Here is a 27,031-nt window from a genome sequence, read left to right as displayed (position 1 = left end):
GCAGTTACGTTTGATCATCGTATATAAAAGCGCTCATACAACTCCTATATATTGGTGGCGTATTTCTTTGATATTGAAAAACGATTTTTTGATATGAAACAAGTGTGGACACAGATCAGTGTGGGTAGTATGTTTGAATGTTTGACAGTGTTTTCTGCCAAAGAGACTTCTTTGGGTTTTCCCCGAAAGGTTCTACATTAAAGTGTGTTGAACAATGAGAGCCAACCTGATCCAAACTAGTTTGCGCCAATTTTACAAAACGAGGAACGAGCATCTTTGGTGACCTGACGGTCTTTGTTCAAAACAAGATGTAACAGCTAGCTTCCTTGACCAATGTCAATTGGTACATTCTTATTAACATGTTGAACAATTCTTTGTTCAAAACAAGATTTAACAGGTAGCTTCCTTGACCAATGTCAACTAGTACATTTGTAACATATTGAAATGTTCTGTTGTTCAAAACCAGACGTAACAGCTTAAATAGATTACGATGCAATAAGTGGCTTGTGCATATAAATACACAGTTGACAATTAGTTTAATCCATTCATTCGAAAGGAGAAAAACTGAACATCATAAATTTTGATTTGAACAGAGGTAAGTAATTTTATTCATTGTTATTTAATTTTAACCGATTCGATTAAAAAAAAACTTCAATATTGAGTGCTATAGAATACATTCAAATGTGTTGCTAAATAAATTGAAACACTCATGTATCTACAAAATTACTATGTGTCTTAAAATCATAAATGATTGAACAGATCAATTTTGTTTTAATGGATTATCAAAACATTGTGTTTTCATCGAACTGTCTTTCCGTGCTTTTGTTTTAAAAGTCATTGTATATATTGGTTTTAAGTTCAACGAGTCAACATTGCGATTACACAGTCAAGACCTAAAACATCATCTGTTACAATTGATGATTTTTTTTAATAGTTTATGAGATTTTCAGTCTAATTGATTTCTTTCCGTATTATTGTTCCTTAAATATTTTGTTATCTCTTTTTCCTTCTTGCTTTGGGGGGGGGGGGGGGGGGGGGGGGGGTCTTTATTGTGCAAAGTCAGGAATATGGCAGTTGTTTGAAACTGTTCCGTTGATTCTGTCTGTTTTGATCAAGTTTGATAAGTAATTAAGATAGGAAATTCTATTTCACCCGCTAATATAATTGTTGTTTAATTATCAAAAATAATTATTTCTTGATAATGAAAGATTTGTTATATCTGTTCTTCATCTAAAGGTGACAGGCATTGAACCCTGTTTCAGGAGGCCCTTATGTTCCATAGTTATATTTGCAATTTCCTAGTACGCAATATGCAATACAATACTGACAAGTACTGAATATTGTTTGAAAATGATTGATCATTTGATTGAATGCCGAACAATTAAAAAAAAACATTGAGATATTTGTTTTTTTTTGTTTTTTTTTTATCACGCCTACCGTTTTAATTTCAGCTGTGTTGGTTGCTTGTCGATAATTATAAGATGTATCGAGTGTTCTTGTTGTGTGTATTTGTTGGTAAGTTCACATTATATGTTATTTATAAATTTTCTTATTGATTGAAATAAGTACAAAAATACCAAACTCTGCAGAAAAGAACTTCATCAAATCGAATCAAATATGTCGAACGAATGAAAAATAGCTCTCAAACTGACTTGGAATAAGACTTTCCTTATGATGATAATATTGGATCAAACCTGTTTTTAATTGGGCTAACCTCTCGCTCGTTTTACAGACGCATAGAATTTTCTATGCTATATTTCTGCATAAAATTTTGATTTTACTTGAAATATATTTTAAGTCTGGTAAATTGATTCATTGAAATATGAATTGTAAAGATTTAATAGTTTAAGCTAAATAATAACACCAGTTTTTATAATAATAGACATATCTATAATAATTACATTTGTTTAATTATCTATAGTGTTCTGCATGACTGCAGTAAGTACAATATTTTGTTATTAATGTTGGGATGAAAATAATCAAATTGTAATTTTCTTAACATTTTAAGCTTGCTGATCATAATTTCGTTAATTCAACACATAACCGTTGTGGTCAATCTTGGATTCGTAAATAGTGCTTCGGGTGCTTTATGTTATATTATGTAATACTGGTATTGACTAAATTAAAGTATTTCATGGTTTAAAATCGAGAAACATTGCACGTTCTGTCTATGTTGTAATCATATAACTAAGCAAGCACTCGCTTAATATCAGAAATATGTATATATTCTTATTGATAAAATATTGCATTTGCTTTATAACTGATTATTGAAAAGCTATTAAATGTTATTATCTGCGGGTGTTATTAATTATTTTGAAAGGTGAATATAAGTTAACATAAAATTTGCTCTCAAATAGCCTTCATCAGAAATGCTATCAACCTTTTTTCAATTACGGTATCGTTTTTAGCTCACCTGGCCCAAAGGGCCAAGTGAGCTTTTCTCATCACTTGGCGTCCGGCGTCCGTCGTCCGTCGTCTGTCGTCCGTCGTCCGTCGTCCGTCGTCGTCCGGCGTTAGCTTTTACAAAAATCTTCTCCTCTGAAACTACTGGGCCAAATCAAACCAAACTTGGCCACAATCATCATTGGGGTATCTAGTTTAAAAAATGTGTGGCGTGACCCGGTCATCCAACCAAGATGGCCGCCACGGCTAAAAATAGAACATAGGGGTAAAATGCAGTTTTTGGCTTATAACTCAAAAAACCAAGGCATTTAGAGGAAATCTGACATGGGGTAAAAATGTTTATCAGGTCAAGATCTATCTGCCCTGAAATTTTCAGATGAATCGGTTAACCTGTTGTTGGGTTGCTGCCCCTGAATTGGTAATTTTGAGGAAATTTTGCTGTTTTTGGTTATTATCTTGAATATTATTATAGATAGAGATAAACTGTAAACAGTAATAATGTTCAGCAAAGTTAGATTTACAAATAAGTCAACATGACCGAAATGGTCAGTTGACCCCTTTAGGAGTTATTGCCCTTTATAGTCAATTTTTAACCATTTTTCATAAATCTAAGTAATCTTTTACAAAAATCTTTTCCTCTGAAACTACTGAGCCAAATTAATCCAAACTTGGCCACAATCATCTTTGGGGTATTTAGTTTAAAAAATGTGTGGCGTGACCCGGTCATCCAACCAAGATGGCCGCCACGGCTAAAAATAGAACATAGGGGTAAAATGCAGTTTTTTGGCTTATAACTCAAAAACCAAAGCATTTAAGGAACTTTGACATGGGATAAAAATGTTTATCAGGTCAATATCTATCTGCCCTGAAATTTTCAGATGAATTGGACAATCGGTTGTTGGCTTGCTGCCCTCCAATTGGTAATTTTTAAAGAAATTTTGCCGTTTTTGGTTATTATCTTGAATACTATTATAGATAGAGATAAACTGTAAACAGCAATAATGTTCAGCAAAGTAAGATCTACAAATAAGTCAACATGACCTAAATGGTCAATTGACCCCTTAAGGAGTTATTGCCCTTTATAGTAAATTTTTAACAATTTTCATTAATTCGGTTATTTTATGTAAATTTTTACCAAATATTTTTCTCTGTTACTAATGGGCAAGGTTCATTATAGATATAATTGTAAGAAGCAAGAATGTTCAGTAAAGTAAGAACTTCAAACACATCACCATCACCAAAATACAATTTTGTCATGAATCCATTTGTGTCCTTTGTTTAATATGCACATAGACCAAGGTGAGCGAAACAGGCTCTTTAGAGCCTCTAGTTATTGTTGTACGGTCAAGCGGAAGTTGATTAACTATGAGTGGTTGCCAAAAAAATATCATTTGACCCGTTTCTTGCCATCATGTAAGGACTCCGCTAAAAATATAGGTTAAAGAATACTGAATAAGTATCCTGGTATTCTTAAATTCATCTTGGATAATTAGGCAATATTACGGTCACAATGGTCTTCTTTCGACCAGCAGTTAAACCCTTGCTAAAGTTGCCGTCCGTTTGGCTTTGAAGGATGTACCATGCACAGGTAAACAACCACGTCTGGTCAGAATTGGGACTTGAGCACCGATGCCTAGTGTGGAAAGAGTAATACTCGTTAGTTAAGAAGCCTTGCAATAATCTTTGAGGAATCATTGGTGGCCTGTTGAAAGGCAAAATATGCTCCCTTGTCCAATATACCTTAATTCTACAGTGTCAGCTTCTATTCTACGATTTTCGTCCCGAACGGACTCTATCCCATGAATAAGCCGGTGTATTTATTGTTAGATTTGTTTCGTCCTTAGTACGCATAAAGTATTTGATATACCGGAAGTTTTGAAACCAACAATCGATAAATTAATCCCTTATGTAAGTAACGAGCTTTATTTTTTTAACTGTTATTGTTTTTTATTTGATCCGTTGATATCTTGTCAACAATTGTGAAAAAAAATGTATGATATTTATGTTTAGTTATACCTTTTTTTAACAAAAGTAACAGTCTTCCTAAGACTATATTTTATTAATAGAATATTCAAAGTTCTGCTAGTTTGTCTAGGTTTAAATAGTTTTCTGAAATGATTTAAAAATTTTTTTAATTATTTTGTTGTGAATTCTTGATATAGTGAGAACGGTTTGAAAGTATTTATTTTTCATTTTTTTTTGGTCGACGATTGTCAATGTGAAAAAACCCATACTACATAGTCGAATGAACAATTACAGTTGAACAAGTTCAATTGGTTAATCTTGGTCAAGCAAAGGAGACAGCAATTGACAAAATACATTTTGGCTTTTGATGTTTCAAACTTTATGCACAGTGGGAATTTCAAATAAACTATAAACAACAAAGAAGATTGAATATACAACAAAAGCATTTCATTCTGATTGAAATTAAAAGAAAATATAACAAAATGTTCATCTTCCGAGTTGTTCATTCAAATTTGTTTGCACAAAAGATATGTTAGTTGAAGTAGGGTCAAAGTTGCCGTAGTTGTATTCTTTTATGTATTTGCATTGTGATTATCATTTGTTTACACGTTCGTTATTTTCAGTTAAACTTATTTATTGTTTTCCAAATTATGCTCTGCTATACGTTTTAAAACAATTGTTTGGAATATTTAACAAAACGAATCACTTAATTACCGTACTTCCTTATACTGTTACATCATTCTCCAGGTTGGTAAAGCAGCTGATGTGAGTACTAAGATTTTTAATGGTGATAATGCTAACATAGAGGACTGTCCATGGCAAGTATCTGTTCAAGTGAAAGATGAAGGAAAATTTGTTCATGACTGTGGGGGGTTAATTATTGACAACAGATGGATTCTTACAGCTGCACATTGTTTTAGAAAGGGCCAACCGTAAGCTGTTTTATTTATATGTCTTTGCTTTCTAACAACAGATAAATATTTTTTATTATTTAGGTTGCCTGTTATTTAAATTATTAAAAATAAACTTTGAGAAACTGTTTTGTTGCCATTCATAAACTCTTTATTATTCACCCCTTATTTTATTGATTTGTATTTACATTGCATCATAGATCAAATTCATTCGATCAGTGTAAATTCACTTGTGTTAATATGTTTTTTGATTTAGGTAAGCCATTTCAATTGATATTTTATAATGTGTCTTACTATGGTGTGATGTTACACTGTTGTCTCAGACAAGGATGAAGGCTTGGTACCATTAAAACCAGCTTGACTTATTTATTATCTTTACCAAATTGAAACTTTTTGAACATTTCCCCTCATAACCCTATGTATTTCATATCAACTAATCCACTCAGTTTGGGAATAATTGTTTTGTTTTTGCAATATTCAATGTATATAAACTCATCATAGATTTTTCATTTTCGCCAGACGCTCGTTAACGTTTCGTGTACAAAAGACTCATTACTGACACTCGAATCAAAAAAGGTTTTAAAGCCAAGTAAAGTACGATGTTTCCCCAAAGAAAATATGTATTGTATAGCCGACAGCAATCTGCAAATTTCGACAAACTCGAAACAACTTAAAATAAAAAAAAGTTGATATTATCCCAAGTTTAACCAGAGATTTTATGATATCGAATACCAAATTAAGAGCAGGAAACTTGATACCGAGATTGTTAAAATATTTTATAGAATTAATCTGTAAAATTTGTTGTTGTTGTTGTTGAGACCCATGATGCTAACAGTTAAGTTAAGTTACTTACTAATTGTAATTGAAACAACATCTTTCAATTTTTGAAGATTATGCTTTGGAAATTTACTGGAAGCAGCCAAAAAAAAAAGACTTTTTTGGTGATGTTAAAGATCTAATTATCAATATTTTCCAATCCTTTGTTAGTTTATTTTTTTCAATGATTTAATTAAGGTTTTTATGTTCACTATTTTATGTTCCCAATTTTACTTTTCCCAATCGTGACTGGCATGACGAAAATAAATGCCTACATGTAAAGCGTTAATGAGTGTGTCCGTCACGCGTTTAATCTCAATTTCATCAATTTTTTTGTTCCGTCTGTTCATTTGTTCAATAACATAGATATTGACGCTGTCATATTTGTTCAGCAAGTTAAATTGATAACCTTACACCAAAATTGATCAAGGTTTTACGATCACAGATGTGGAATTTTAACTTGACACTACTAAATTCAAAAAATTCACGGCATACGAAATACATTAACCAATGACCATCACTGTATTTCAGTATCCTGACTTTGCACAGAAATATAGAGTTTGGTGGGGTTAGAATGTTTGTGAGCGCTGTGTGAGGAAATTGATAATTTCATGTTCAAATTCGTCTTGTTTGTCATAGATTCTGGTACTGAGAGGATGGGGGGTTGTCTTATAAAGGTGAATGTCTAGAAATAAGATTGAGGAAGCTATTAGGTTTCATCAATTCGTAGTTCAAGAGATATGTCAATGAGATAAAATCGGACGCAATCATATCGTTAATGGAAAACGTCTCCAATAAATTTGTAAAGGAATTTAAATGATCTTCTTGTTTGAAAGAAGTTATCAAAGGTACCAGGATTATGATTAAATACGCCAGACGCGCGTTTCGTCTACATAAGGTTTGTCAGTGCCGCTGAGATCAAAATAGTTATAAAGCCAAACAAATACAAAGTTGAAGAGCATTGAGGGCCTAAAGTTCCAAAAAGTTGTGCCAAATACGGCTAATGTAATCTATTTTCTGGGATAAGAACTCAATTAATATGAGTATAAGGGAAAGCATATACAATGCATTAAACTTAGTTTTGCGTGTACTTTTTGCTTTAAATGTACATATATAACGAATTATCGACAAATATTATTCCATGCAGTGGTTGTTGATCGCAAGCTTTGCAGAACCAAATGTATCTAGAGTTTATTATTCAATAAGGAGTTAAAAAACACGTTTCCTAAAATTTCGCATTTTTGTTTTAAAAATTATCTTGTAGAGTTTTCTATGATACTTCTTATTAAATTGACCGTTTTCATTTTTGTTTTAGATTAAGTGATTTTAGAGTGGGAGCAGGAAATTCTAACCTAGATGGGCTAGAATTCAGAAGTGTAAAAAAGTTTTATCCGGTACGCAGTTTTATTTTTTATTACATCATTTGAATGTCGGTTTGTGGTGTAAAATTTTGAAAATAAGATAAATTTTACACAGCTGAACTATAAATCATAATTTTAGAGAGATTATCTTTATACAAAATAATGAAATGCGAAAGACAACTAACAGTCATTCAAACTCAAAGGTCGAAAATAAACAAAAACATGACTAAATAAATAAAGAAGGATAAAAAGTTAAACAGTTTATAGTTTGATAACAGTTTAAACAATCGATAGTTTGATAAAACGTTAAACAAGTGATAGTTTGATGAAATGTTAAACAATTAACAGTTTGATAAAAAGTTAAACAATTGACAGTTTGATAAAAAGTTAAACAATTGATATTTCGATAGAAATTCAGACAATAAACAGTTTGATAAAAAGTTAACCAATTGAAAGTTTGATAAAAAATAAAACAATTGACAGTTACATATGAAATATTACGACTTATATCAAACAATCCTGATGTTCAGGAACAATAAACTAAAATTTAACTCAGTCAAACTACATTCAAACTGAAAATACAACGAAACAAATTTGAAAAACTGTGTCCAAACAGCAATTTTCTGAAAACAGTCTCAGAAAGTAAACATTAGACAGCAAAAATATATATTTTTGAAAAATAAAATGCATGCCATTCGTTATGAGCCAAGACGACTTTTAATAGTTTTAGTCAACAAATTGTGACTCATACCAAATCTTCTGAAATATGAACATATTTAAAACAAATAAAGGGAAAAGATGAAAAGCAACTAAGAACAAAACATAATAAGAAATTATTCACGTTACTATATTAGAAAAAAAACAAGCGCAACTCGCAACTGTTTCCCGCCATTCTTTTAATTTGACACATTTCCCATTTCCGTTTTCCATTTTATATGATATGTAGTTACATGGACAATTGTGTCGTCTAGAAGGTTATCTGAGATGAAAATAGTAATCACAATACCCTGCTGTGAAAGTAAAATAAATCTCTCCAATACAGTATTTATCCTTGTGTCCCTCAGAGTTTACAGTGTTCATACAAGATACATTTCGTAGTGATATATTAGCCACTGAATATATCATTAAAATCATTTCTACATAAACTACTATCCAACAAAATTGGTGAGACAACTTTTTTTTTCAGCACGAAAACTTTAATGAAAAATTAGAAATCGCTGATATTATGTTGATCGAACTACGGAGACCGTTTAGTTTTGGGTCTACTATTAATAAGATCAGCATGGACACTAATGTAGACCAAGATTACACAGGAGAAAGTTGTAAAGTGTCAGGTTGGGGAAATACAAATGGGACTGGTGGTATGTATAATTAAAGAATAAGATTAAATATTGAAAATAATTTATCAATTTCATTATTTACGTACTTTCAAGATAATAAACATAAACCAAAAACAAATCAGTAAAAACCAGTTTATAGTATTAAAAGCCTACAGAAAATCTAGGATTTAAAATTGCGTATGAATATTCAAAGGTACGAGAAACCATTTGAAAATGTTTCTTTTAAATGATTTCAAACACATAATTTGTGCAGATGACATTATTTTGAATGGTTGATGGCTTTTTGGTTGCGGTTCTATACATGGCCTTCGTTACGTTCCTGATGAATGTTGGCTGTGATTTTTTAAGATTCTTTTATGTATACGTTTATATTCTGTAGTCATTCACCACGTCGGTGTTATTATGTGTTCTTATTCCAGGCAGATAACCTAAACTGTATTAGGCACAACTTTAAGGAACTTTTGGTCTTTAATGTTCTTCAACTTTGTACTTATTTTGGCTTTCAAACTTTTTTATCTGAGCGCAATGATTAGTCTTTTCTATACGAAACGCACATCTGGTGCATTAAATTTTAAGCTTGGTACCTTGCGATGGCTATTATAGGTGTGTTTCTCTGTCCTATATGTTCTCCCATAGCTTGTTGTTTGGTGTGAGCCGAGGCAGGTGTTAAAGATCGTACATTGACCTATGATGGTTAGTCACTGATGAGTCTTTTGAAGACGAAACGCGCGTCAGACGTATATATTAAATTTAGTCCTGGTATCTATGATGAGTTTATTACAACCACTGGGTCGATGCCACTGCTGGTGGATATTTATTCCCCCGAGGGTATCACAAGCCTAGTAGTCTGCACTTTTGTGCTGACATGAATTGTCATTGATATGATTATATTTATAAATTTACTGTTTTACAAATTTTGATTTTTTTGAAATACTAAGTCTTTTCTACCTCAGGCATAGATTACCTTGGCTGTATTTGGCAACACTTTTAGAAATGTTGGTCCTCAATGCTCTTCAACTTCGTACTTGTTTTGGCCTTTTTAAATTTTTTAGATTCGAGCGTCACTGATGAGTCTTTTTAGACGAAATGCGCGTCTGGCGTATATACTAAATTAAGTCCTGGTATCTATGATGAGTTTATTTACGTTTATAAATTGTTATTTGGATGGAGAGTTGTCTCATTGGCACTCACACCACATCTTCCTATATCGATATATTACAAAACAATTCGATACGTCTTATTCGTCTAAATAAGCTATAAAAAACATCTTCCTCTTTGTATTCAGCACTTTTGATTTTTCCAATTATGCGTGAGCTAGATTAATCTGCAACACTTTACAATGATGTTTTGGAAAAATTTTCACAACTTTTATCAATGTTTTGCCTCAAAATCCACATGTTCTTTTTTCGGCTAGAACCTGCGAAACCTTATGTCAAATTCGTGGTGTAAGTTAGAAATACGTAGGAGAAAACCGTGATTGTTTTATCATTAATTTCTATTTCTGGAGGATATTTTAACGGAATATTAACAGAGTACTTTGGTCAGATTAATCTATTTTTAACATAATTACATGTAAGATTTTCAATTTAAAAATTGTGAATGTGTGTTTTTTTTTAATTATCATGAATTTCAAAGTAAATTGCATATACTATGTAATTATATAGAAGTAATGCGTTTTCCACTGTTGACTTCCCGTCTACAGATGTAAATAGGAATTCTGTTCCAGATGACTCAACCACAACTGAATTTTGTTTAGATAAAGCGATTTGTGAAGTCAAAAATATTATAACAGAGAAAGACACATTTTTTAGGGAGCGACTAATTTTCATTTTTATTAGTTGCTGTCTACTTAACTTTCAGGTAATACGCCCACAAAACTTCTAAAATCTACAGAAATAACTGTTATCAGCAATGAATCCTGTGCTAGGCAGTGGAGCGAGCCAAACTTTAAAACTGACAACACAAAACTATGCGCTCAGGAGTTAGGAAGAGATGTCTGTACTGTATGTTTTTCTACATTTTATGTATTCTAAAATATATTTGTTGTGTGTGCATTTGTGGCTGTATTAGTTCTGCAAGATTTATATATTGCAAAAGTGCCTTATTTATTTTAATCAATATTTGCAGCAGTTTTCATAAAGTGGTGCCCTGATCTTAGTTTATTGTCCAACTGAAGGATGTTCGCTTCTCTGTTTCAAAATAAAAACTTTTTAAAACATTGTTATAAATTGATAGTATATAAAACAAGGAACTAAAAACATGAACAAATAAAGGGTCTGTGTGCTTGTTTCCAAGATAATCGTCCATTGCAAAATTGGCGGGAATTGAACACTGACACACTTTTCTTTCCTTTAACAAATTGTGAAAAAATAACAAGGATTTTATAGTATAAATATTTTGATATGAACGTCACTGATGAGTTTTATAAAGACGAAACGCGCGTCTGGCGAACTAAATTATATTCCTGGTACCTGTGATAAGTATCAATATACCAAAAAAAAAGTCCGATCTGTAACTTAAGCGATTGTGCACTTTGTTTAATAGTAAAATAATTGGGAAGTGTAAATTTACATCGTGGACGTTATTCATTCAAAACAGGAGATTAAACATTTTGAGATATTCTCCTATTTATGTTGGTTTTCATATTTTTCTTAGAGTGTATCTTTTTTCAGGTTAAATGATATTTAAACATCAATCAACTGGTAGTAACTCATATTTAGCATGCCGTCTTAATAAAATGAATTTAAAGTAGAATAAAAATGTATATTAAGTTTGTTTAATATTCTGTTGGTAAGCTGACAATTTTTATTTGTGAGTATGACTTGCATTAACAACTGATCAGCAGAAATCCTATTTCGTTATAATGATGTGTAGGTGTAAACGTCACTAATTTGTCTTTAAAATATCGTTTAACTATATCATGTAGAATCTTCATTGAACCTCTACTTCATCTGCAGCCTAATTTGCAGCAGGAATCAATGAATAATAGAGATTTTAGGAACACATGCCGCAATTTTGCGCCTATCACAAGTAGAGAGCCCTTGGCCTTTGTTCGTGTTGTATGTTTTTAAGTTCATTTTATTGTTTTGGAGATCAGTATCGCGTTATTTTCACTGAACTAGTACACATTTTGGTTAGGGGAAATCTGAAACCCGCCCCTGGGTGCGAGATTGTCTTGATGTGTTAAAGATCCGATGGGGGACTGTGGCTTTTTTCTACGTTTGTTCAAGTTGTAGTCTCTTTGAAACAGAATCAAACGAAACAAACATTTTTTTTAGAAATTAAAGTTAATACTTTTCACATATAAAGCGTCCATTTAGTTTATTATATTCTTCCAACTTCAACCGGGGAAATAACCACATTGTTCAGATCACAATCATCAATCAACAATAAAAAGTTATAAAGGAAAAACAATACAATGAGGAGCGTTATCCTCGTACGCTTTTAAAACGACTCATTAAACAATCAGTGAGTGATCGTTGGTGTGCATTCCTAAAACTATCTTTTGATTTAAAACACTTTTTATTTCTCTAGGGAGATAGTGGAGGAGCTATAGCTTGTGGCAACGCTGATGATTCTGCATTAAAAGTTGTTGCTATAGTATCATATGGGGAGAAAAAGTGTGATGGTAAAACGCCAGATGTTTATGTTCGAGTTTCTGCATTCCAAGATTGGATTAAAAAGACGAAGAGTAAAAAAGGAAAAAGTAATACGAAGGGGAAGAAAGATAAGAAAAACAACAAAAACAACAAAAACAACAAAAACAACAAAAACAAGAAGAATAAGAAGAACAATTGAAGTTAATAAGTGATTGAAAATAAAATTTAGAGCAATTATTACCTTATTTCATGGGTATGAAGCCCACTTTTAGGTACACCATAGTAAACAATACATACAAAACAAATTAAATTTATATCACAATATTTGGCCAGCATGTGTTCGCAAACGTTATCAGTCATTTGAAAGATCTAATGTGTAACATGTTGATCCTGATACGCTAACCCTTCTCATTTATAAGTTATAAGTGGCATTGAAATTCGAGTATTTTCAGATCTATAATTATGGTCTTTGTGTTGCTGGGATGTACAAGTACCTGGCCACGTCCACTAGTATTTGCAGTTTTTGTTTGTTTTTATTCATCTGATCAGTAAAGCTTTAAATCTACTGATTTTCATAGTTAGTTCTTATGTTGTACTGTTACACCACTGCAACAGGTTAAGGGAATCCTGCTTACATGTTTAACTCCGACAAATTCTGTATATATGCTCCTGTCCCAAGTCAGGAGCTTGTATTTTAGTGGTTGTCGTTTGTTTAAGTGTTACACATTTGTTTTTCGATAATTTTTTGAACATACATTAGGCCGTTAGTTTGCTCGTTTGAATATTTTCATATTGTGTTTTCGGGGCCTTTTATAGCTGACTCTGCGGTATGGGTTTTGTGCATTGATGAAGACTGTATGGTGACCTATTGTTGTTAATTATTGTGTCACTTGCTCTTTTGTGGGGAGCTGTCTTTTTTGCAATTATACCAAGTATAGCCTTAGCATTTGGTTCGTTTTTGTATACTAGTGATTCAATGAAAGATTAGCTACAGCCAACTTACATAAAGATTATTTGATGAGCATTTTAAACTAAAGAAATATATATTTGACAGTTGACAACTATTGTTTTCTATGCCTGAAGAAAAAATATCGTAAGTTTTTAGAATTCTTGAACATTCTGTAAGATGTTTGTTATGTTCACAGATATCTTGGCTGCTGGATTCCAATTATTGTCACATTATCCTTTAACGTTTATTTTGTTGCTTCCCCTGTGTTGCCAATGTAACGGAACGGTAACAACAACTATTATACGAGTGGAAAGTTAAACAAGTAAATCACAAAACTAATGAAAATTCGAAAAAAGCAAAGTTCATATTCAAATGGCAAAATCAAAAGTTCAATCACATCAAACGAATAGATAACAGCTGTCATATTCCTGACCAAGTAAAGGCATTTTCTTATGTAGAAAGTCGTGGGTAAAACCTGGTTTTAAAGCTTACTTAACCTATGAACATAGCGCCCTTTGATACCTTACGCGAAAGAAGCGACTGTTTCTCCATTGTAAGACGAATATAGTCATTCCCCGCGACACCCCTAATTTTTTCTCTAGCAGCCCTGGAATAGGCCAACCCCCATTTTTTTACCATTTGTTTTCAAATTTAGACCTCTATTTCCGAATTTTGAACAAAACGCCCTTCGATAGCTTGCGCAAAAGACGCGCCCGTTTCTCTTCTACAAGAACTATATTGTCATACCCCTTTACATTCCTCATTTTTTTTACAAGCCCTGGAATAGTACGACCCCCAATTTTTTTACCATTTTTTCACATTTAGAGCTCTAGTTTCAGATTATTGAACATCGCGCTCTTCGATACTTTGCACAAAAGAAGCGCCTGTTTCTCTTCTACAAGACCTACACCCCTCACTATTTTTCTCTAGAAGCCCTGGAATAGGCCCATCCCATGTTTTTTACCATTGTTTTCAAGTTTTGTGCTATAATTATTTTTTTTTAAACACAGCGCCCTTTCATAACTTGGGCAAAAAAACGCCTGTTTACCCTCTTTAAAACCTATATAGTCATACCGCGTGACACCCTTCATTATTTTTCTCTAGAAAACCTGTAATAGGTCGAACCCCCCGTTTTCAAAATTGTGCTCTAGTTTCAGATTTTTTAACAAAGCGTCATCCGATACCTTGCGCAATCCTTGTTTGTGCTCTTTAATACCTCTATAGTCAAATCCATGACACTCCTTATTTTTTTCTCTCTAAAAGCCCTGGAATAGGTTCACTCTGTGTTTTTTACCATTTATTTTCAAAGTTTGTGCACAAGTTTAAACTTTTGGAACACAGCGCCCTTCAAAATTTTAAACTAGTGCACAAACTTTGAAAACAAATGTTAAAAAACACGAGATGGACAGTTTTTTTGGGGGGGCTTCTAGAGCAATATTTTCAAAGTTTGTGCACAAGTTTAAAATTTTGAACACAGCGCCCTTCCATACATTGAGCAACAAAACCGCATGTTTACCCTCTACAAGACCTATATAGTCATACCCCGTGACAACCCTTCTTAATTTTCTCTAAAAGCCCTGGAAAAGGCCCACTCCCTGTTTTTTCATTTTTTTAAAAATTAAGACCTCTTGTGTCCGATTTTTGAACATAACACCCTTCGATACCTTGCGCAAAAGAAGCGCCTTTTTACACTCTACAAGACTTATATAGTCAAACCCCGTGACACCCCACATTATTTTTCTCTAGAAGCCCTGGAATAGGCCCAACCCCTGTTTCTTAGCATTTGTTTTCAAATTATGTGCTCTAGTTTCAAATTTTTGAACACAGAAAACTTCCATATCTTGCGCAAAAGAAGCGCCTGTTTACCCCATACAGGACCTTTATAGTCATTCCCCGTGACATCCCTCATTATTTTTCTCTAGAAGCCCTGGAAAAAGGCCCAACCCCTGTTTGTTTTACCATTCTTTTTCAAATTTTGTGCTCTAGTTTCAGAATTTTGAACATAGCGCCCTCTGATACCTTGCGCAGGTCCTGGTTCTCCTCTTTAAGGTCTAAATAGTCAACCCCGTGACACCCCTCATTTTTTTCTCTCTGGAAAACCTGGAATAGGCCTGACGCCCTTTTTTTATCATGTTTTTGCAAATTTTAAACTCTAGTTTCCGATTTTGAACATAGTACTTTTGATACCTCGCGCAAACGAAGTGCCTCTTTCTCCACCACAAGACTTACATGTATACAGTCATATCCCGTGACACCCCTGAGAATTTTTCTCTAGAAGCCCTGGAACAACCCACCCCCTGTTTTTTGCCCTTTTGTTTTCAAATTTAGAGCTCTAGTTTCGGATTTTTGAACATAGCACACTTCGATACATTGCGTAAAAGAAGCGCCTGTTTCTCCTTTATAAGACCTATATAGTCATATCCAGTGACATCCCTCATTATATTGCTCTAGAAGCCCTGAAAAAAGGCCCATCCCGTGTTTTTAAAACATTTGTTTTCAAATATTTTGCTCTACTTTAAAATTTTTGAACACACCGCCCTTCTATACTTAAGGCAATAGAAGCGCCTATTCACCCTCTACAAGACCTATATAGTCATACTCCCTGACACCCCTTATAATTGTTTTTCTAAAATCCCTGGAATAGTCCGAATCCCTTTTTTTTTTTTTTTTTTTTTAAATTTAAAGCTCTAGTTTTCGATATTTAAATACAGCGCCCTTCCATACCTTGCGCAAAAGAAGCCTCTGTTTCCCTCTACAAGATTCTTATTGTCATACCGTGTGACACCCCTTATGATTTTTCTCTAGAAGCCCTGTAAATAGGCCTACCCTTGTTTTTACCATTTTTTTATTTATATTTTGTGCTCTAGTTTCATAATTTTACACAAAGCGCGCTTTGATACATTTAACAACGCCTGTTTCTCTTCTATAAGACCTATTTAGTCAACCGCGTGATACCACTCATTATTTTTCTCTAAAAGCCCTGGAAAAGGCCACCCCCTGTTTTTGTCATTTTTATTCAAATTTTGTGCTCTTGTTTTTTAAAAACATAGCGCTCTTTGATTCTTTGCACAACAAAAACGCCTGTTTCTCTTCTTCAAGGTATAAATAGTCATACCCCGTGACACCCCTCATTATTTTTTTCTAGGAGCCCTGGAAAAAGGCTCACCTCCTGTTTTTTAACATTTTTTTAAAGATTTTGTGCTAAAGTTTAAGATTTGTGAACATAGCGCCCTTCGATACCTTGCGCATTGCGTAATCATTTTCTATCAGAACTATATTGCCATACACCGTGACCCCTTCATTATTTTTTCAATAAAGCCCTGGAATACCCCCCTGTTCTTTACCAATATTTTTCAAATTTTGTGCACTAGTTTCAGATTTTTGAACAAACAGCCCTTTGATACCTTGCGCAACGCCTTTCTCATCTTTAATACGTATATAGTCATACCCCGTGACACCATTCATTATTTTTTTCTAGAACCCTAAGAATAAGCCCCTTGTGTTTTATACCATTATTTTCAAATTTTCTGCTGTAGTTTCAGATTTTTTTAACATAGCGCCCTTCGATACCTTGCTCAAAAGAAGCGCCTGTTTCTCCTCCATAAGACATATATAGTCATTCCCTGTGACATCCATCATTGTTTTTTTCTAGGAGCCCTGGAATAGGCCAATCCCTATTTTTTACCAAGTTTCCAGCTTTTGAACATAGCGCCCTTTGATACTTTATGCAAATGAAGCAACTGATTGTTCTTTTTAAGACGTATATAGTCATACTTTGCCACACCCTTTATTATTTTTCTCCAGAAGCTTGAGTAGGCAGACCCCCGGTTTTTTCAACAATTTTTTTCAAATTTAGAGCTCTTGTTTCAGATTTTTGAACATAACGCCCTTCGATACCTTGCGAAAAAGAAGCGCCTGCTTCTCTTCTGTAAGACCTTTATAGTCATACTCCTTGACAGTTCTCATTTTATTTCTCTAGAAGCCCTGGAATAGGCCGACCTTCTGTTTGATTACCCTTTTTTTATATCTTGTGCTTTAGTTTCAGATTTTTGAGCATAGTGCCCTTTGATACTTTACGCAAAAGAAGCGCCTGTTTCTCCTCATCAAGACCTATATAGTCATAACCCGTGACACTCCTCATTATTTGTCTCTATAAGCCCTGAAATAGACCGACCCTATTGATGCGAATGTGTATGTTAGTTTAATTTAACAATGACATCAAAGGTGCTATATTTTACAGGTTAGGACTACTTTTATGTTCTAAATTGAAGTGGGTGCATTAGTGGTACCACACCTACAAATACTCCGTTGATAGAGGCATAGTTACTGTGATATTAAATATGAGCTCAAAAAGAGATGTAAATTTTTGTATCAATGTGTGGTACAAAAACATTTTAAAAATTGAGTTGAAATTGCAATATTTGGACGGATTTTCTGTCTTTTTAAATATATTTTAATTTAACGGACGTTGTTGTCTTATTCCTTTTTTTGTTTCTCGATATATCGCCTTATTGTTTGCTGGTTTATTGTTCGCTAGTTATTTTTCGCTAAGTTCAGCCTGGTAGTTCAGACAGTGACAAATCAATACTTTTGACTAAAAATGTATTCGTCAGATATTGTGTTCCAATATCTGCTTTGACCTTTATACTTATTACTTACTATAAGGTTTTTCAAATATGTGACCTATTAATAGAAAAAAAACAACAACAAAAAACGCACGACGATATTAATGATAAAATGTACTTGGTATTTTTAAATATGCAAAACGTAATGTTTTTCGTTCCTACTTGTTTTTAAAAACATACATTTCCATTTTAATTTTTTTTTTAATTTCATAGTTTATTAGTAGCAAAGTTATATAGATTGTAGGTTTATGTGGTATATAAAAACAACAAAATACACGTTAAAGTGGTTTTATTTTCATTTTGTGTACGCTTCATAGACCCCTTCTGTTGCCAGCAAATAACGAATAATTCAAACTGCAATAGCATAAAAACAGCAAACATAATGAATAATAGAGAAGGACTTGACCGTGTACATATATCAAGGGGAAACTCCGTACAATTCTATCTATAGTGTTGATGCATTTGGTAGAAAAAGAGAATTTGGTGAAAATAAAACCACAATTTTGTAAATAATCCACAGACTTTAATACAGAGATTTTTGTTATAAAGTTTTAAAAATAGATTTCTATGATCAGCTATCGTTTTTTGTTTACAACCAGTCATAAACAACCTTTAATTTCTAAAACACTTTGTGCTGAGCTACTAAAATCGAATGTAACCTAGAAGGTGTGTTTGAATTGGACAAAATTATATTTGTTTTAACCAATATCTTAATGTGTAAACTTATTTACGGGAAATCATTGCTAGCACGGAAGGCAATAATCCTTTGTCTATCAAACATCGAATTGGTTAATATTTACACTTATTTTAACAAATATCTAAATTTATATACTTTGTTTAGGGAAATCATTGCTAGCACTGCATGCAATAATCCTTTATCTATCAAACATTGAAATGCCAAATATAAGAATACAAGGGGAAAGGCTGTTGATTTTCTATAAAATTTCAATATGTTAGCAATAAATCAACACAAGGGTACACACACGTTTACCAATATACATGTTTGAAACAAATTATTTACCGCCAAAACATGACGATCGCTACCTGTAACATCAGTTGTATTGTCTAAACACTCTTGGAGCTATCTTGTTCATGTAAAACATTTCTTTATATTAACGAAAATGTGTTAAATAAGTAGGAAAATCGACAAGCGCAAATATCAATGACTAGCCTCAGCATACGGGTACACGCGGCCGATTTCTTGTTTTGAAGCATTTTTAAAAATGTACAGTTGCACCACTGTCTCAGTGTTAGAAGGCAGTTGAGTGACCTCTATCATGTTCAACCCCACCATATTATGTATGTGCCTGTCCGATACCAGGTGCTTGCAATCAGTGGTTATATTCATGTATTTGTTTTTCGTTCACTATTTTGTGCATAAGTTAGGCTGTTAGTTTTCTAGTTTGAATTGTTTTACATTTGTCATTGCCTTTTATAGTTGAGGGTTTCACTGCCGATCAGGCGAAGACCAAAGGTACCATATTTACATTCCCATGTTACCCTTGGTGTCATCGGTAAATTATTCGGTTGTGAGCAAAGCATAAATCATCTACCTAAAATAAGACATTTGCTTTGTGACATCTTTCATGTCTTTATAGTTATCAATGCAAAATCAAATATTTAAAAGTTGGTATTGAAAAAAATCTGTACCCCTATATATATTTGTTAAAAAACACTCGCATGTGATTGGTGATTGCTGGTTGCCTAACGTTCACTTGTGAATGTTTCATGCATGTTCAGGATGAGCACAAAGTACCAACACATGCTACATGCAGGTTATGGAAGGAGGAATTACGCCAGGAAGGTTAAGACTGCCTCAGGATATAATGAGGTATACACGACGCATTGGATCTAATATTCTCCTTCTGACTGGACGTGACTGCGAACTTCTACATCCCATATACTAGTAGCTTAAAGGGTGACATATTTCAGCCAGGGTTTTACTTCCGGTCGGAAAAAAGACCATATTGACCATATATATATATTTTCCAGTCGCCCTTTACAAAATTCTTTCATAGTTTTTGGCTTTAATGTAGAAAGTTTTGCTGTTGAATTCTTACTGAATCGATACAATTATCATATCCTAATTTTGACGGTGATGTTGTTTAAATAGCTATTGATGGTCGTATATTAATGTAGTTCATAAGTGTTTCTCTTTTCTCGTTTTTATATAGATTAGACCGTCGGTTTTCCCTTTTGAATGGTTTAACACTTTTAATGTTTTTGGTGCTTTTTGGTTGCTTTTTGGTGTGAGCCAAGTCTCTGTGTTGAAGACCGTACATTGACCTGTAATGGTTTACTTTTATAAACTGTTATTTGGATGTATGTCTTATTGCCAATCATACCACATCTTCATATATCTATTAAATTTGTTGTAGAAAAATCAAAACATCACTAAACATAATTACAATTTATGCACCCTTATCCGAACTTACGAGTTCGTACATCTTCTCGATACTGTTTACTTATATTTGATATTGCACAAGTTGATGCGTTTACCTAAACCCGTTAGATGTATACTGACTGATACTCAAGTCTTGGATAACATGATGTACCTTTTAGTTGTAATTTGCTTTGAAATAACTATTAATTACGACAATTACTCTTATTTCGATATGGTGTTTTTTTTGCCTTGTACCGACATTTTGAGTTTAGCCAATTGCCATCGTACAAATATTTTTATCATGTTGTGCTGTTACACCAGTGTTTCTTGTTAGGGAGAGGACTGAGGGCTCATATGTTTAATCTCACAACATTCTTTATGTGCCTGTCCAACGAACTCACACATTAAAAAAAAAAAGAATACTTACTAGTATGATAATGCCTTTATTCTAATATCTAAGGAACATTTGAAGGTACATAGTAATTCAACGTATAGTTATTTGATATTGCTTGATGTATAAAAACGCAAAAGTGTATGCACGAAAAGATATTCATCATTGTTTATCTCATAAAACGTAGGAAAATGCATCACGTCTGTGCGTCTGCATCTAGCAGTTTTATCAAAAATTATATGTCATAACTATAACTAACAATAACTGTATAATTAAAAAAAAAAAAAAAAAAAACTAACATGCACATTGACATATTTATATATACTCAAATAAATTGTAGATATGCATTCGAAATTTTTTGTAATCCCAAATGTTGTCCTGATTATCGCTTCCAACTCGTAAACGTCCGGATTTATTTGTATCGGGGTTATACGGGTGACGATAGCTTATAGTTTTTATCGTGATTAGGATCATAAAATAATGTTGACTGCTGTATCCCTATTTTGTATATGTTTACCTAGTAAGTCTGTTAGTTTTGTTCACATTGTCAATATATTGGAATTTAATGTCTGTCATACAACATTGGTGGTAAGCGTAACGTAACGCAAAGTTATGGTTAGCCGCAAAGGTGAGTCAACTCTAGGGATAAGTTTTTCTTTTCCGATTTTCTTGTGCATTAATTGCATTCACGGTTTCAATTTTCCTGCACCATTTGCGCAATTCGCCAATACAAGTCTCTTCGATGATGCTCGTGGACAAAATATTTGAAATCCAAAGCTTATAAAAGATGAAGAGCTATAATCCAAAAGGTCCAAACAGTATAGCAAAATCATTGAAAGGAATCAAAGCTTTGTATAAGGGAGAAACATTCCTTAATTTATAATAATTTCTACCATTTGGTAACTGAAAAATTAAATAACAAAAAAAATGTATTTTCATGCCAGTATAAAAGTACTGGCTACTGGGCTGGTGATACCCTCGGGGACTAACAGTCCACGAGCAGAGGCATCGACCCAGTGGTAGTAATAACATTAACGGTATAAAAAAGAAGATGTGGTATGATTGCCAATGAGAAAACTATCCACAAAAGACCAAAATGACACAAACATTAACAACTATAGGTCACCGTACGGCCTTCAACAATGATCAAAGCCCATACCGCATAGTCAGATATAAAAGGCCCCGATAATACAATGTAAAACAATTCAAACGAGAAAACTAACGGCCTTATTTATGTAAAAAAAATGAACGAAAAACAAACATGTTACACATAAACAAACAACAATTTTCCTGCACCAGATGCGCATTTCTACAATACATGTCTCTTCAGTGATGCCGTGGCCAAAATATTTGAAATCCAAAGCTTATATAAAAGATGAAGAGCTATAATCCAAAAGGTCCAACAGTATAGCAAAATCATTGAAAGGAATCAAAGCTTTGCATAAGGGAGATACATTCCTTAATTTATAATAATTTCTTCCATTTGGTAACTGAAAAATTAAATAAAAAAAAAATGTATTTTCATGCCAGTATCAAAGTACTGGCTACTGGGCTGGTGATACCCTCGGGGACTAACAGTCCACGAGCAGAGGCATCGACCCAGTGGTAGTAATAACATTAACGGTATAAAAAAGAAGATGTGGTATGATTGCCAATGAGAAAACTATCCACAAAAGACCAAAATGACACAAACATTAACAACTATAGGTCACCGTACGGCCTTCAACAATGATCAAAGCCCATACCGCATAGTCAGATATAAAAGGCCCCGATAATACAATGTAAAACAATTCAAACGAGAAAACTAACGGCCTTATTTATGTAAAAAAATGAACGAAAAACAAACATGTTACACATAAACAAACAACAATTTTCCTGCACCAGATGCGCATTTCTACAATACATGTCTCTTCAGTGATGCCGTGGCCAAAATATTTGAAATTCAAAGCTTAAAAGTTTTATTTGAGACAAGCCGCTTGTCTCAAACACACTAATCGTGAGTGTTGATATTGAAACTAAATTTGATACATATAATCCTCCCAATTTTCGTAAATAGTCATTTAAAAATTTGAGTATATGATGCATGATCGTAACTTTAAATGGTATTATGGTCGTAACATCAACTATAATAGTATTTTGGATGATGGTCGTAACCAACATGACATGGTCGTAACTTTTGAAACATTATCGTAACTCGATTATTTAGACGAACATTGATCTAAATATTGTAAAAGTACTGTGCAAATAACCATGCTAATAAACTAGAATGTCATATATGCTTTACTACAAACAATAGTATTTGTTACTCTGATAATGGTATGCAGAAATGAAGTTTTCAATTTTTTAAACATAAACAGTTCTGATGTATTCAAAACGCCCATTATTAAGGAGTAACAGTGAAAACTGATCAACTCGCAGTAAGCCACATAGTTTGTGAGGGTGGAGTATTAATACACTGTACGTTTAGGTATACAATTGTTCATTTACGTGTATTACCTCATATTTTTTTTAGATTTCTTTTTTGTTTACAACTTTTTATTATCTGCAATCATGTTGGCAGGTTAAATTATTAAACGTACAATTTTGATCAATTCCTTTTACTTTTAATCAACTATTGCAGTTCTTTTAACCTTTGGCCTTCAAATATTAAGCTTTTGGTCATTCATGATGATGGTAATACCACACATGCGCTTCGGAGTCCTGCAGTTTTAAACGTGTTGTTTTTATTTTTTATCGATTGCATGACGATCATATATTGCGTTTTATTGGTAATTCGTATATTTTCCATATGATCTTACTGCCTAATATTTTCGAATATCAACGTACTGGCTGTATCACTGAAAATATTAGGCAATACATTGTGTGACGTCATAATTACCGATAAACAGAATAATATGTAGTTTCGTTTTTGATGCTGACTATATCATGTGGAATATCTCAACTCGCTCTAACGGGCTCGTCCAGATATTCCACATGATATAGTCAGTATAAAAAACGAAACTACTTATTATTCTATATGTATCATTGATATGATTTTTAAGTATTGGTACGGAATGAAAACTGAGTCAATGGTGTCGCAATGAACATAACCTCGAAAGTAGGAATATTGTTATATACATTTTAAACTCTGAATTGAAGAGTAAAGTAAAAATATGAGTGGATTGAAGCCAGGATAATATTACAGAGAAGAACTAGTACTTTATGTACTGCGGCAACTATCGTATACATATGTAGGTTAAACATACAGTTTAACATGTTATATGTTCATGTTGTATTAATGTATTCAGCTTTAAAAGACCAGCTAGCTTTGTCGAGGCATAACGTTCTATCTTTTAATATTAATGTCTACAACCTTCCCGTACATGTGTTTGATTTCACTCTTAAGTTCAGTGAGTATAGCGGGTATCAGTGTAGAATATATAACAACAACCTCCTACGTTCGAAGCTAACCCAACGTTAGTTGCAAACCCATGGATTCAGTTGTCCTTCTTCTGCCAATAAATCCTCGCTCTAAACTCTCGTGGACCTCCTACGGCACCCATAAGTAGTTTACGATTTGATTCCATTCAACAAATTATTTTATGACCTGCATGTACCTGTCGCTTAGAAGACCGCTATGCTATTAATCATATACGTGTTATTTGTTCTATAGGATGTTTGCATAATTTCAACGAAGGAAATTTAGCATGGTACCAATATGCGTATTCAGCATTTGCTGTAACCACGGGTTATAATCATACCTAAAATTCGTCGTTGTACAGGGAATAACTGTGACATTATAATCAGCTTGACTTCACGAAATGACAATACGACTTCTAAACATCCAGGCTAAAAATAAGGCGTATGTTCTTAAATTAAGATACGGACCCGCGATGTCGCAGCTAGGGTCTAGTCTCGCTAACAAAATTCATTACCTATCAATATTTGTTGTAGCTAATTTTGATTCCGACTTTTAAATTGTAGATTTTTTTCAATTTCACCTTGTAAGTACATACTCAAATAGTTTTAAAAAGTTAAATTTTAAAGGGGCACTAGCTACGAGATGTATAAAAAATCTAATGTCTTTTTTTTATTTGCTCAATCAGTTATAAAATGCAAGTAGTGAAATAATATTTAGCTTTTAGCAGCCAGAATAGTTCAATTTTGTAAAAATAAGCTAAAAAAAACATTGATTTTGAATTATTCTCTTGCAAGTGAATAATTCAAACTCATTAAATCCGTATGCATGTGAACTTCAATTTAACCTCTTAGCAGGTAAATCAATTTATGTTCTAATTCATAATTCAAGCGAACATAAATTATTTACAAAACAAACTCAACACCTTTGTATGGGATCAGCTCGCCTGACAGTGTGCAGCAAAGCTTTGATTTTATTAAAGACAAATGCAGCGTAAAAAAAAACAATCTACAAAAATAAAAACAATTTTCATTATACATGTACGAAAATACATTTTTTTATGAATCAAATAAAGATTCTGTTCTTACACACATTATTATTCACATTAATAAAAAAAATAACACAAATAAAATACATTAAGTCGGGTGGGAGGGTGGGAAACTTTACTGCACCAAAAGCGAACCTCGAATGACAATATCTTTAATATACAAAACCGCCAAAAGTGTAGCACGAAATATTTGAAATGACCTTATTCAAATATTATGGTCAGTTCTAACTCGACCAATGAAAAACAGACCAATGAAAAACATTTAACCTATTATATACTTTCAAACACGTGTAATTTTACAAACAAATACACGTGGTAATGTTTACATGTACATACCGGTGTACATAACTTTAATAAATATATTTATGTTCTAATTCATAACTTCAAGCGAACATAAATTATTTACAAAATAAACTCAACACCTTTGTATGGGATCAGCTCGCCTGACAGTGTGCAGCAAAGCTTCGAAAAATAAAGAAAGGGTAAAGAAAAAATAAACGTAAAAATACATCATTAAATTCCAATATTATTTGTTACAGAAAGTCTATCCTTCAAAGACTCTTTAACATAAACGTCTTTGGCCGTGTTACTTTTCCACCGACCATGCTTTTTGAACAATCTGTCCTCTACACCAGCCGCTGCAGCAGCCGATACCCCTCCTGAACGGAGACTATGCAGTCCAAATTTTTTACTATCTAAGCAACACCTTTGTATGGGATCAGCTCGCCTGACAGTGTGCAACAAAGCTTCGAAAAATAAAGAAAGGGTAAAGAAAAAATAAACGTAAAAATACATCATTAAATTCCAATATTATTTGTTACAGAAAGTCTATCCTTCAAAGACTCTTTAACATAACCGTCTTTGGCCGTGTCACTTTTCCACCGACCATGCTTTTTGAACAATCTGTCCTCTACACCAGCCGCTGCAGCAGCCGATGCCCCCTCCTGAAAGGCGACTATGCAGTCCAAATTTTTTACTATCGAAGCCTATACTCTGTAAACTTGAAAGTAGTATTTCTCGAGCTCTCGTGTATGACAACGGACCTGTACTTCTAAGTTTATAAGAATTATCAGACTAACAAAAATTAACGGATCTAAAAACAAATTCATCAGAATTTGATGTAATACTAGCTAATCTCTGTGCTCCTTCGTTTACAAACGTTACTAATTCAGATGTACAAGGATTATTAAATCCAGCCAGTTTATGTGCCCAGCTAATGGCGTATATTACTTCATTTATCTTGCTTGCCGATTTTGCATTCTGTGAAATGTGAATCAAATATAGAGAAACTGTATAATCAGATGAAGGTAATGGAGTAATATTATGTATTTTAGTCCACTTACAGAAAGCATTAAAGGCATACTGGTACTTTTTACGACTTTTCAGAGAACGTGAGCTCAAGCAGTACTATGGTAATCTAGCTTTCAACGTAGAAAGTTCATCCGAAATATCTGAATTCTGTGTCCATCTACCAACTCGAAAAATATCTGAAAAATGTGCAATCGTGAAACAAACCTTATAAAATGTCAAAGTATTAAAAACTTATATACAAGTGAACCATGCCACTGTAAACATAACAAGACCTTGTCCAATATTTATTTGACCATGCCAGCTACAATGCTATATACATTAGTGTCGTGTTGAATACAACCATGCTTTCTACAATGTATATACACACTAGGGCCTTATCAACAACAACCTTGCCTGCTACAATACACATTCATGTACTAGGGCCTCGTAACTTTAACCTTGCCAGCTATAATACATATCCGTGTACTAGGACCTTGTCACTTTAACTTCGCCAGCTACAATACACGTTCGTGTACTAGGGCCTCGCAACTTT

General features: G+C 33.3%; 1 protein-coding gene across 1 annotated transcript; it reads left to right on the top strand.

Annotated features, from left to right (window-relative positions):
• The first annotated feature begins 554 nt into the window (after nucleotides 1-554).
• Nucleotides 555-12,633, top strand: LOC134683830 (chymotrypsinogen A-like). Its single transcript, XM_063543137.1, has 8 exons — nucleotides 555-595; nucleotides 1,452-1,515; nucleotides 1,922-1,938; nucleotides 5,116-5,300; nucleotides 7,411-7,489; nucleotides 8,643-8,817; nucleotides 10,657-10,799; nucleotides 12,331-12,633. The coding sequence occupies exons 2-8, from the start codon at nucleotides 1,482-1,484 to the stop codon at nucleotides 12,592-12,594; spliced, it is 897 nt and encodes a 298-aa protein (XP_063399207.1). The 5' UTR covers nucleotides 555-595; nucleotides 1,452-1,481; the 3' UTR covers nucleotides 12,595-12,633.
• Nucleotides 12,634-27,031: the final 14,398 nt, after the last annotated feature.

This window comes from Mytilus trossulus, chromosome 9 (assembly GCF_036588685.1).
Source record: "Mytilus trossulus isolate FHL-02 chromosome 9, PNRI_Mtr1.1.1.hap1, whole genome shotgun sequence".
Taxonomy (NCBI): domain Eukaryota; kingdom Metazoa; phylum Mollusca; class Bivalvia; order Mytilida; family Mytilidae; genus Mytilus; species Mytilus trossulus.
The sequence above is the reverse complement of the archived record's forward strand: the minus strand, read 5'-3'. Positions and strand labels throughout refer to the sequence as shown.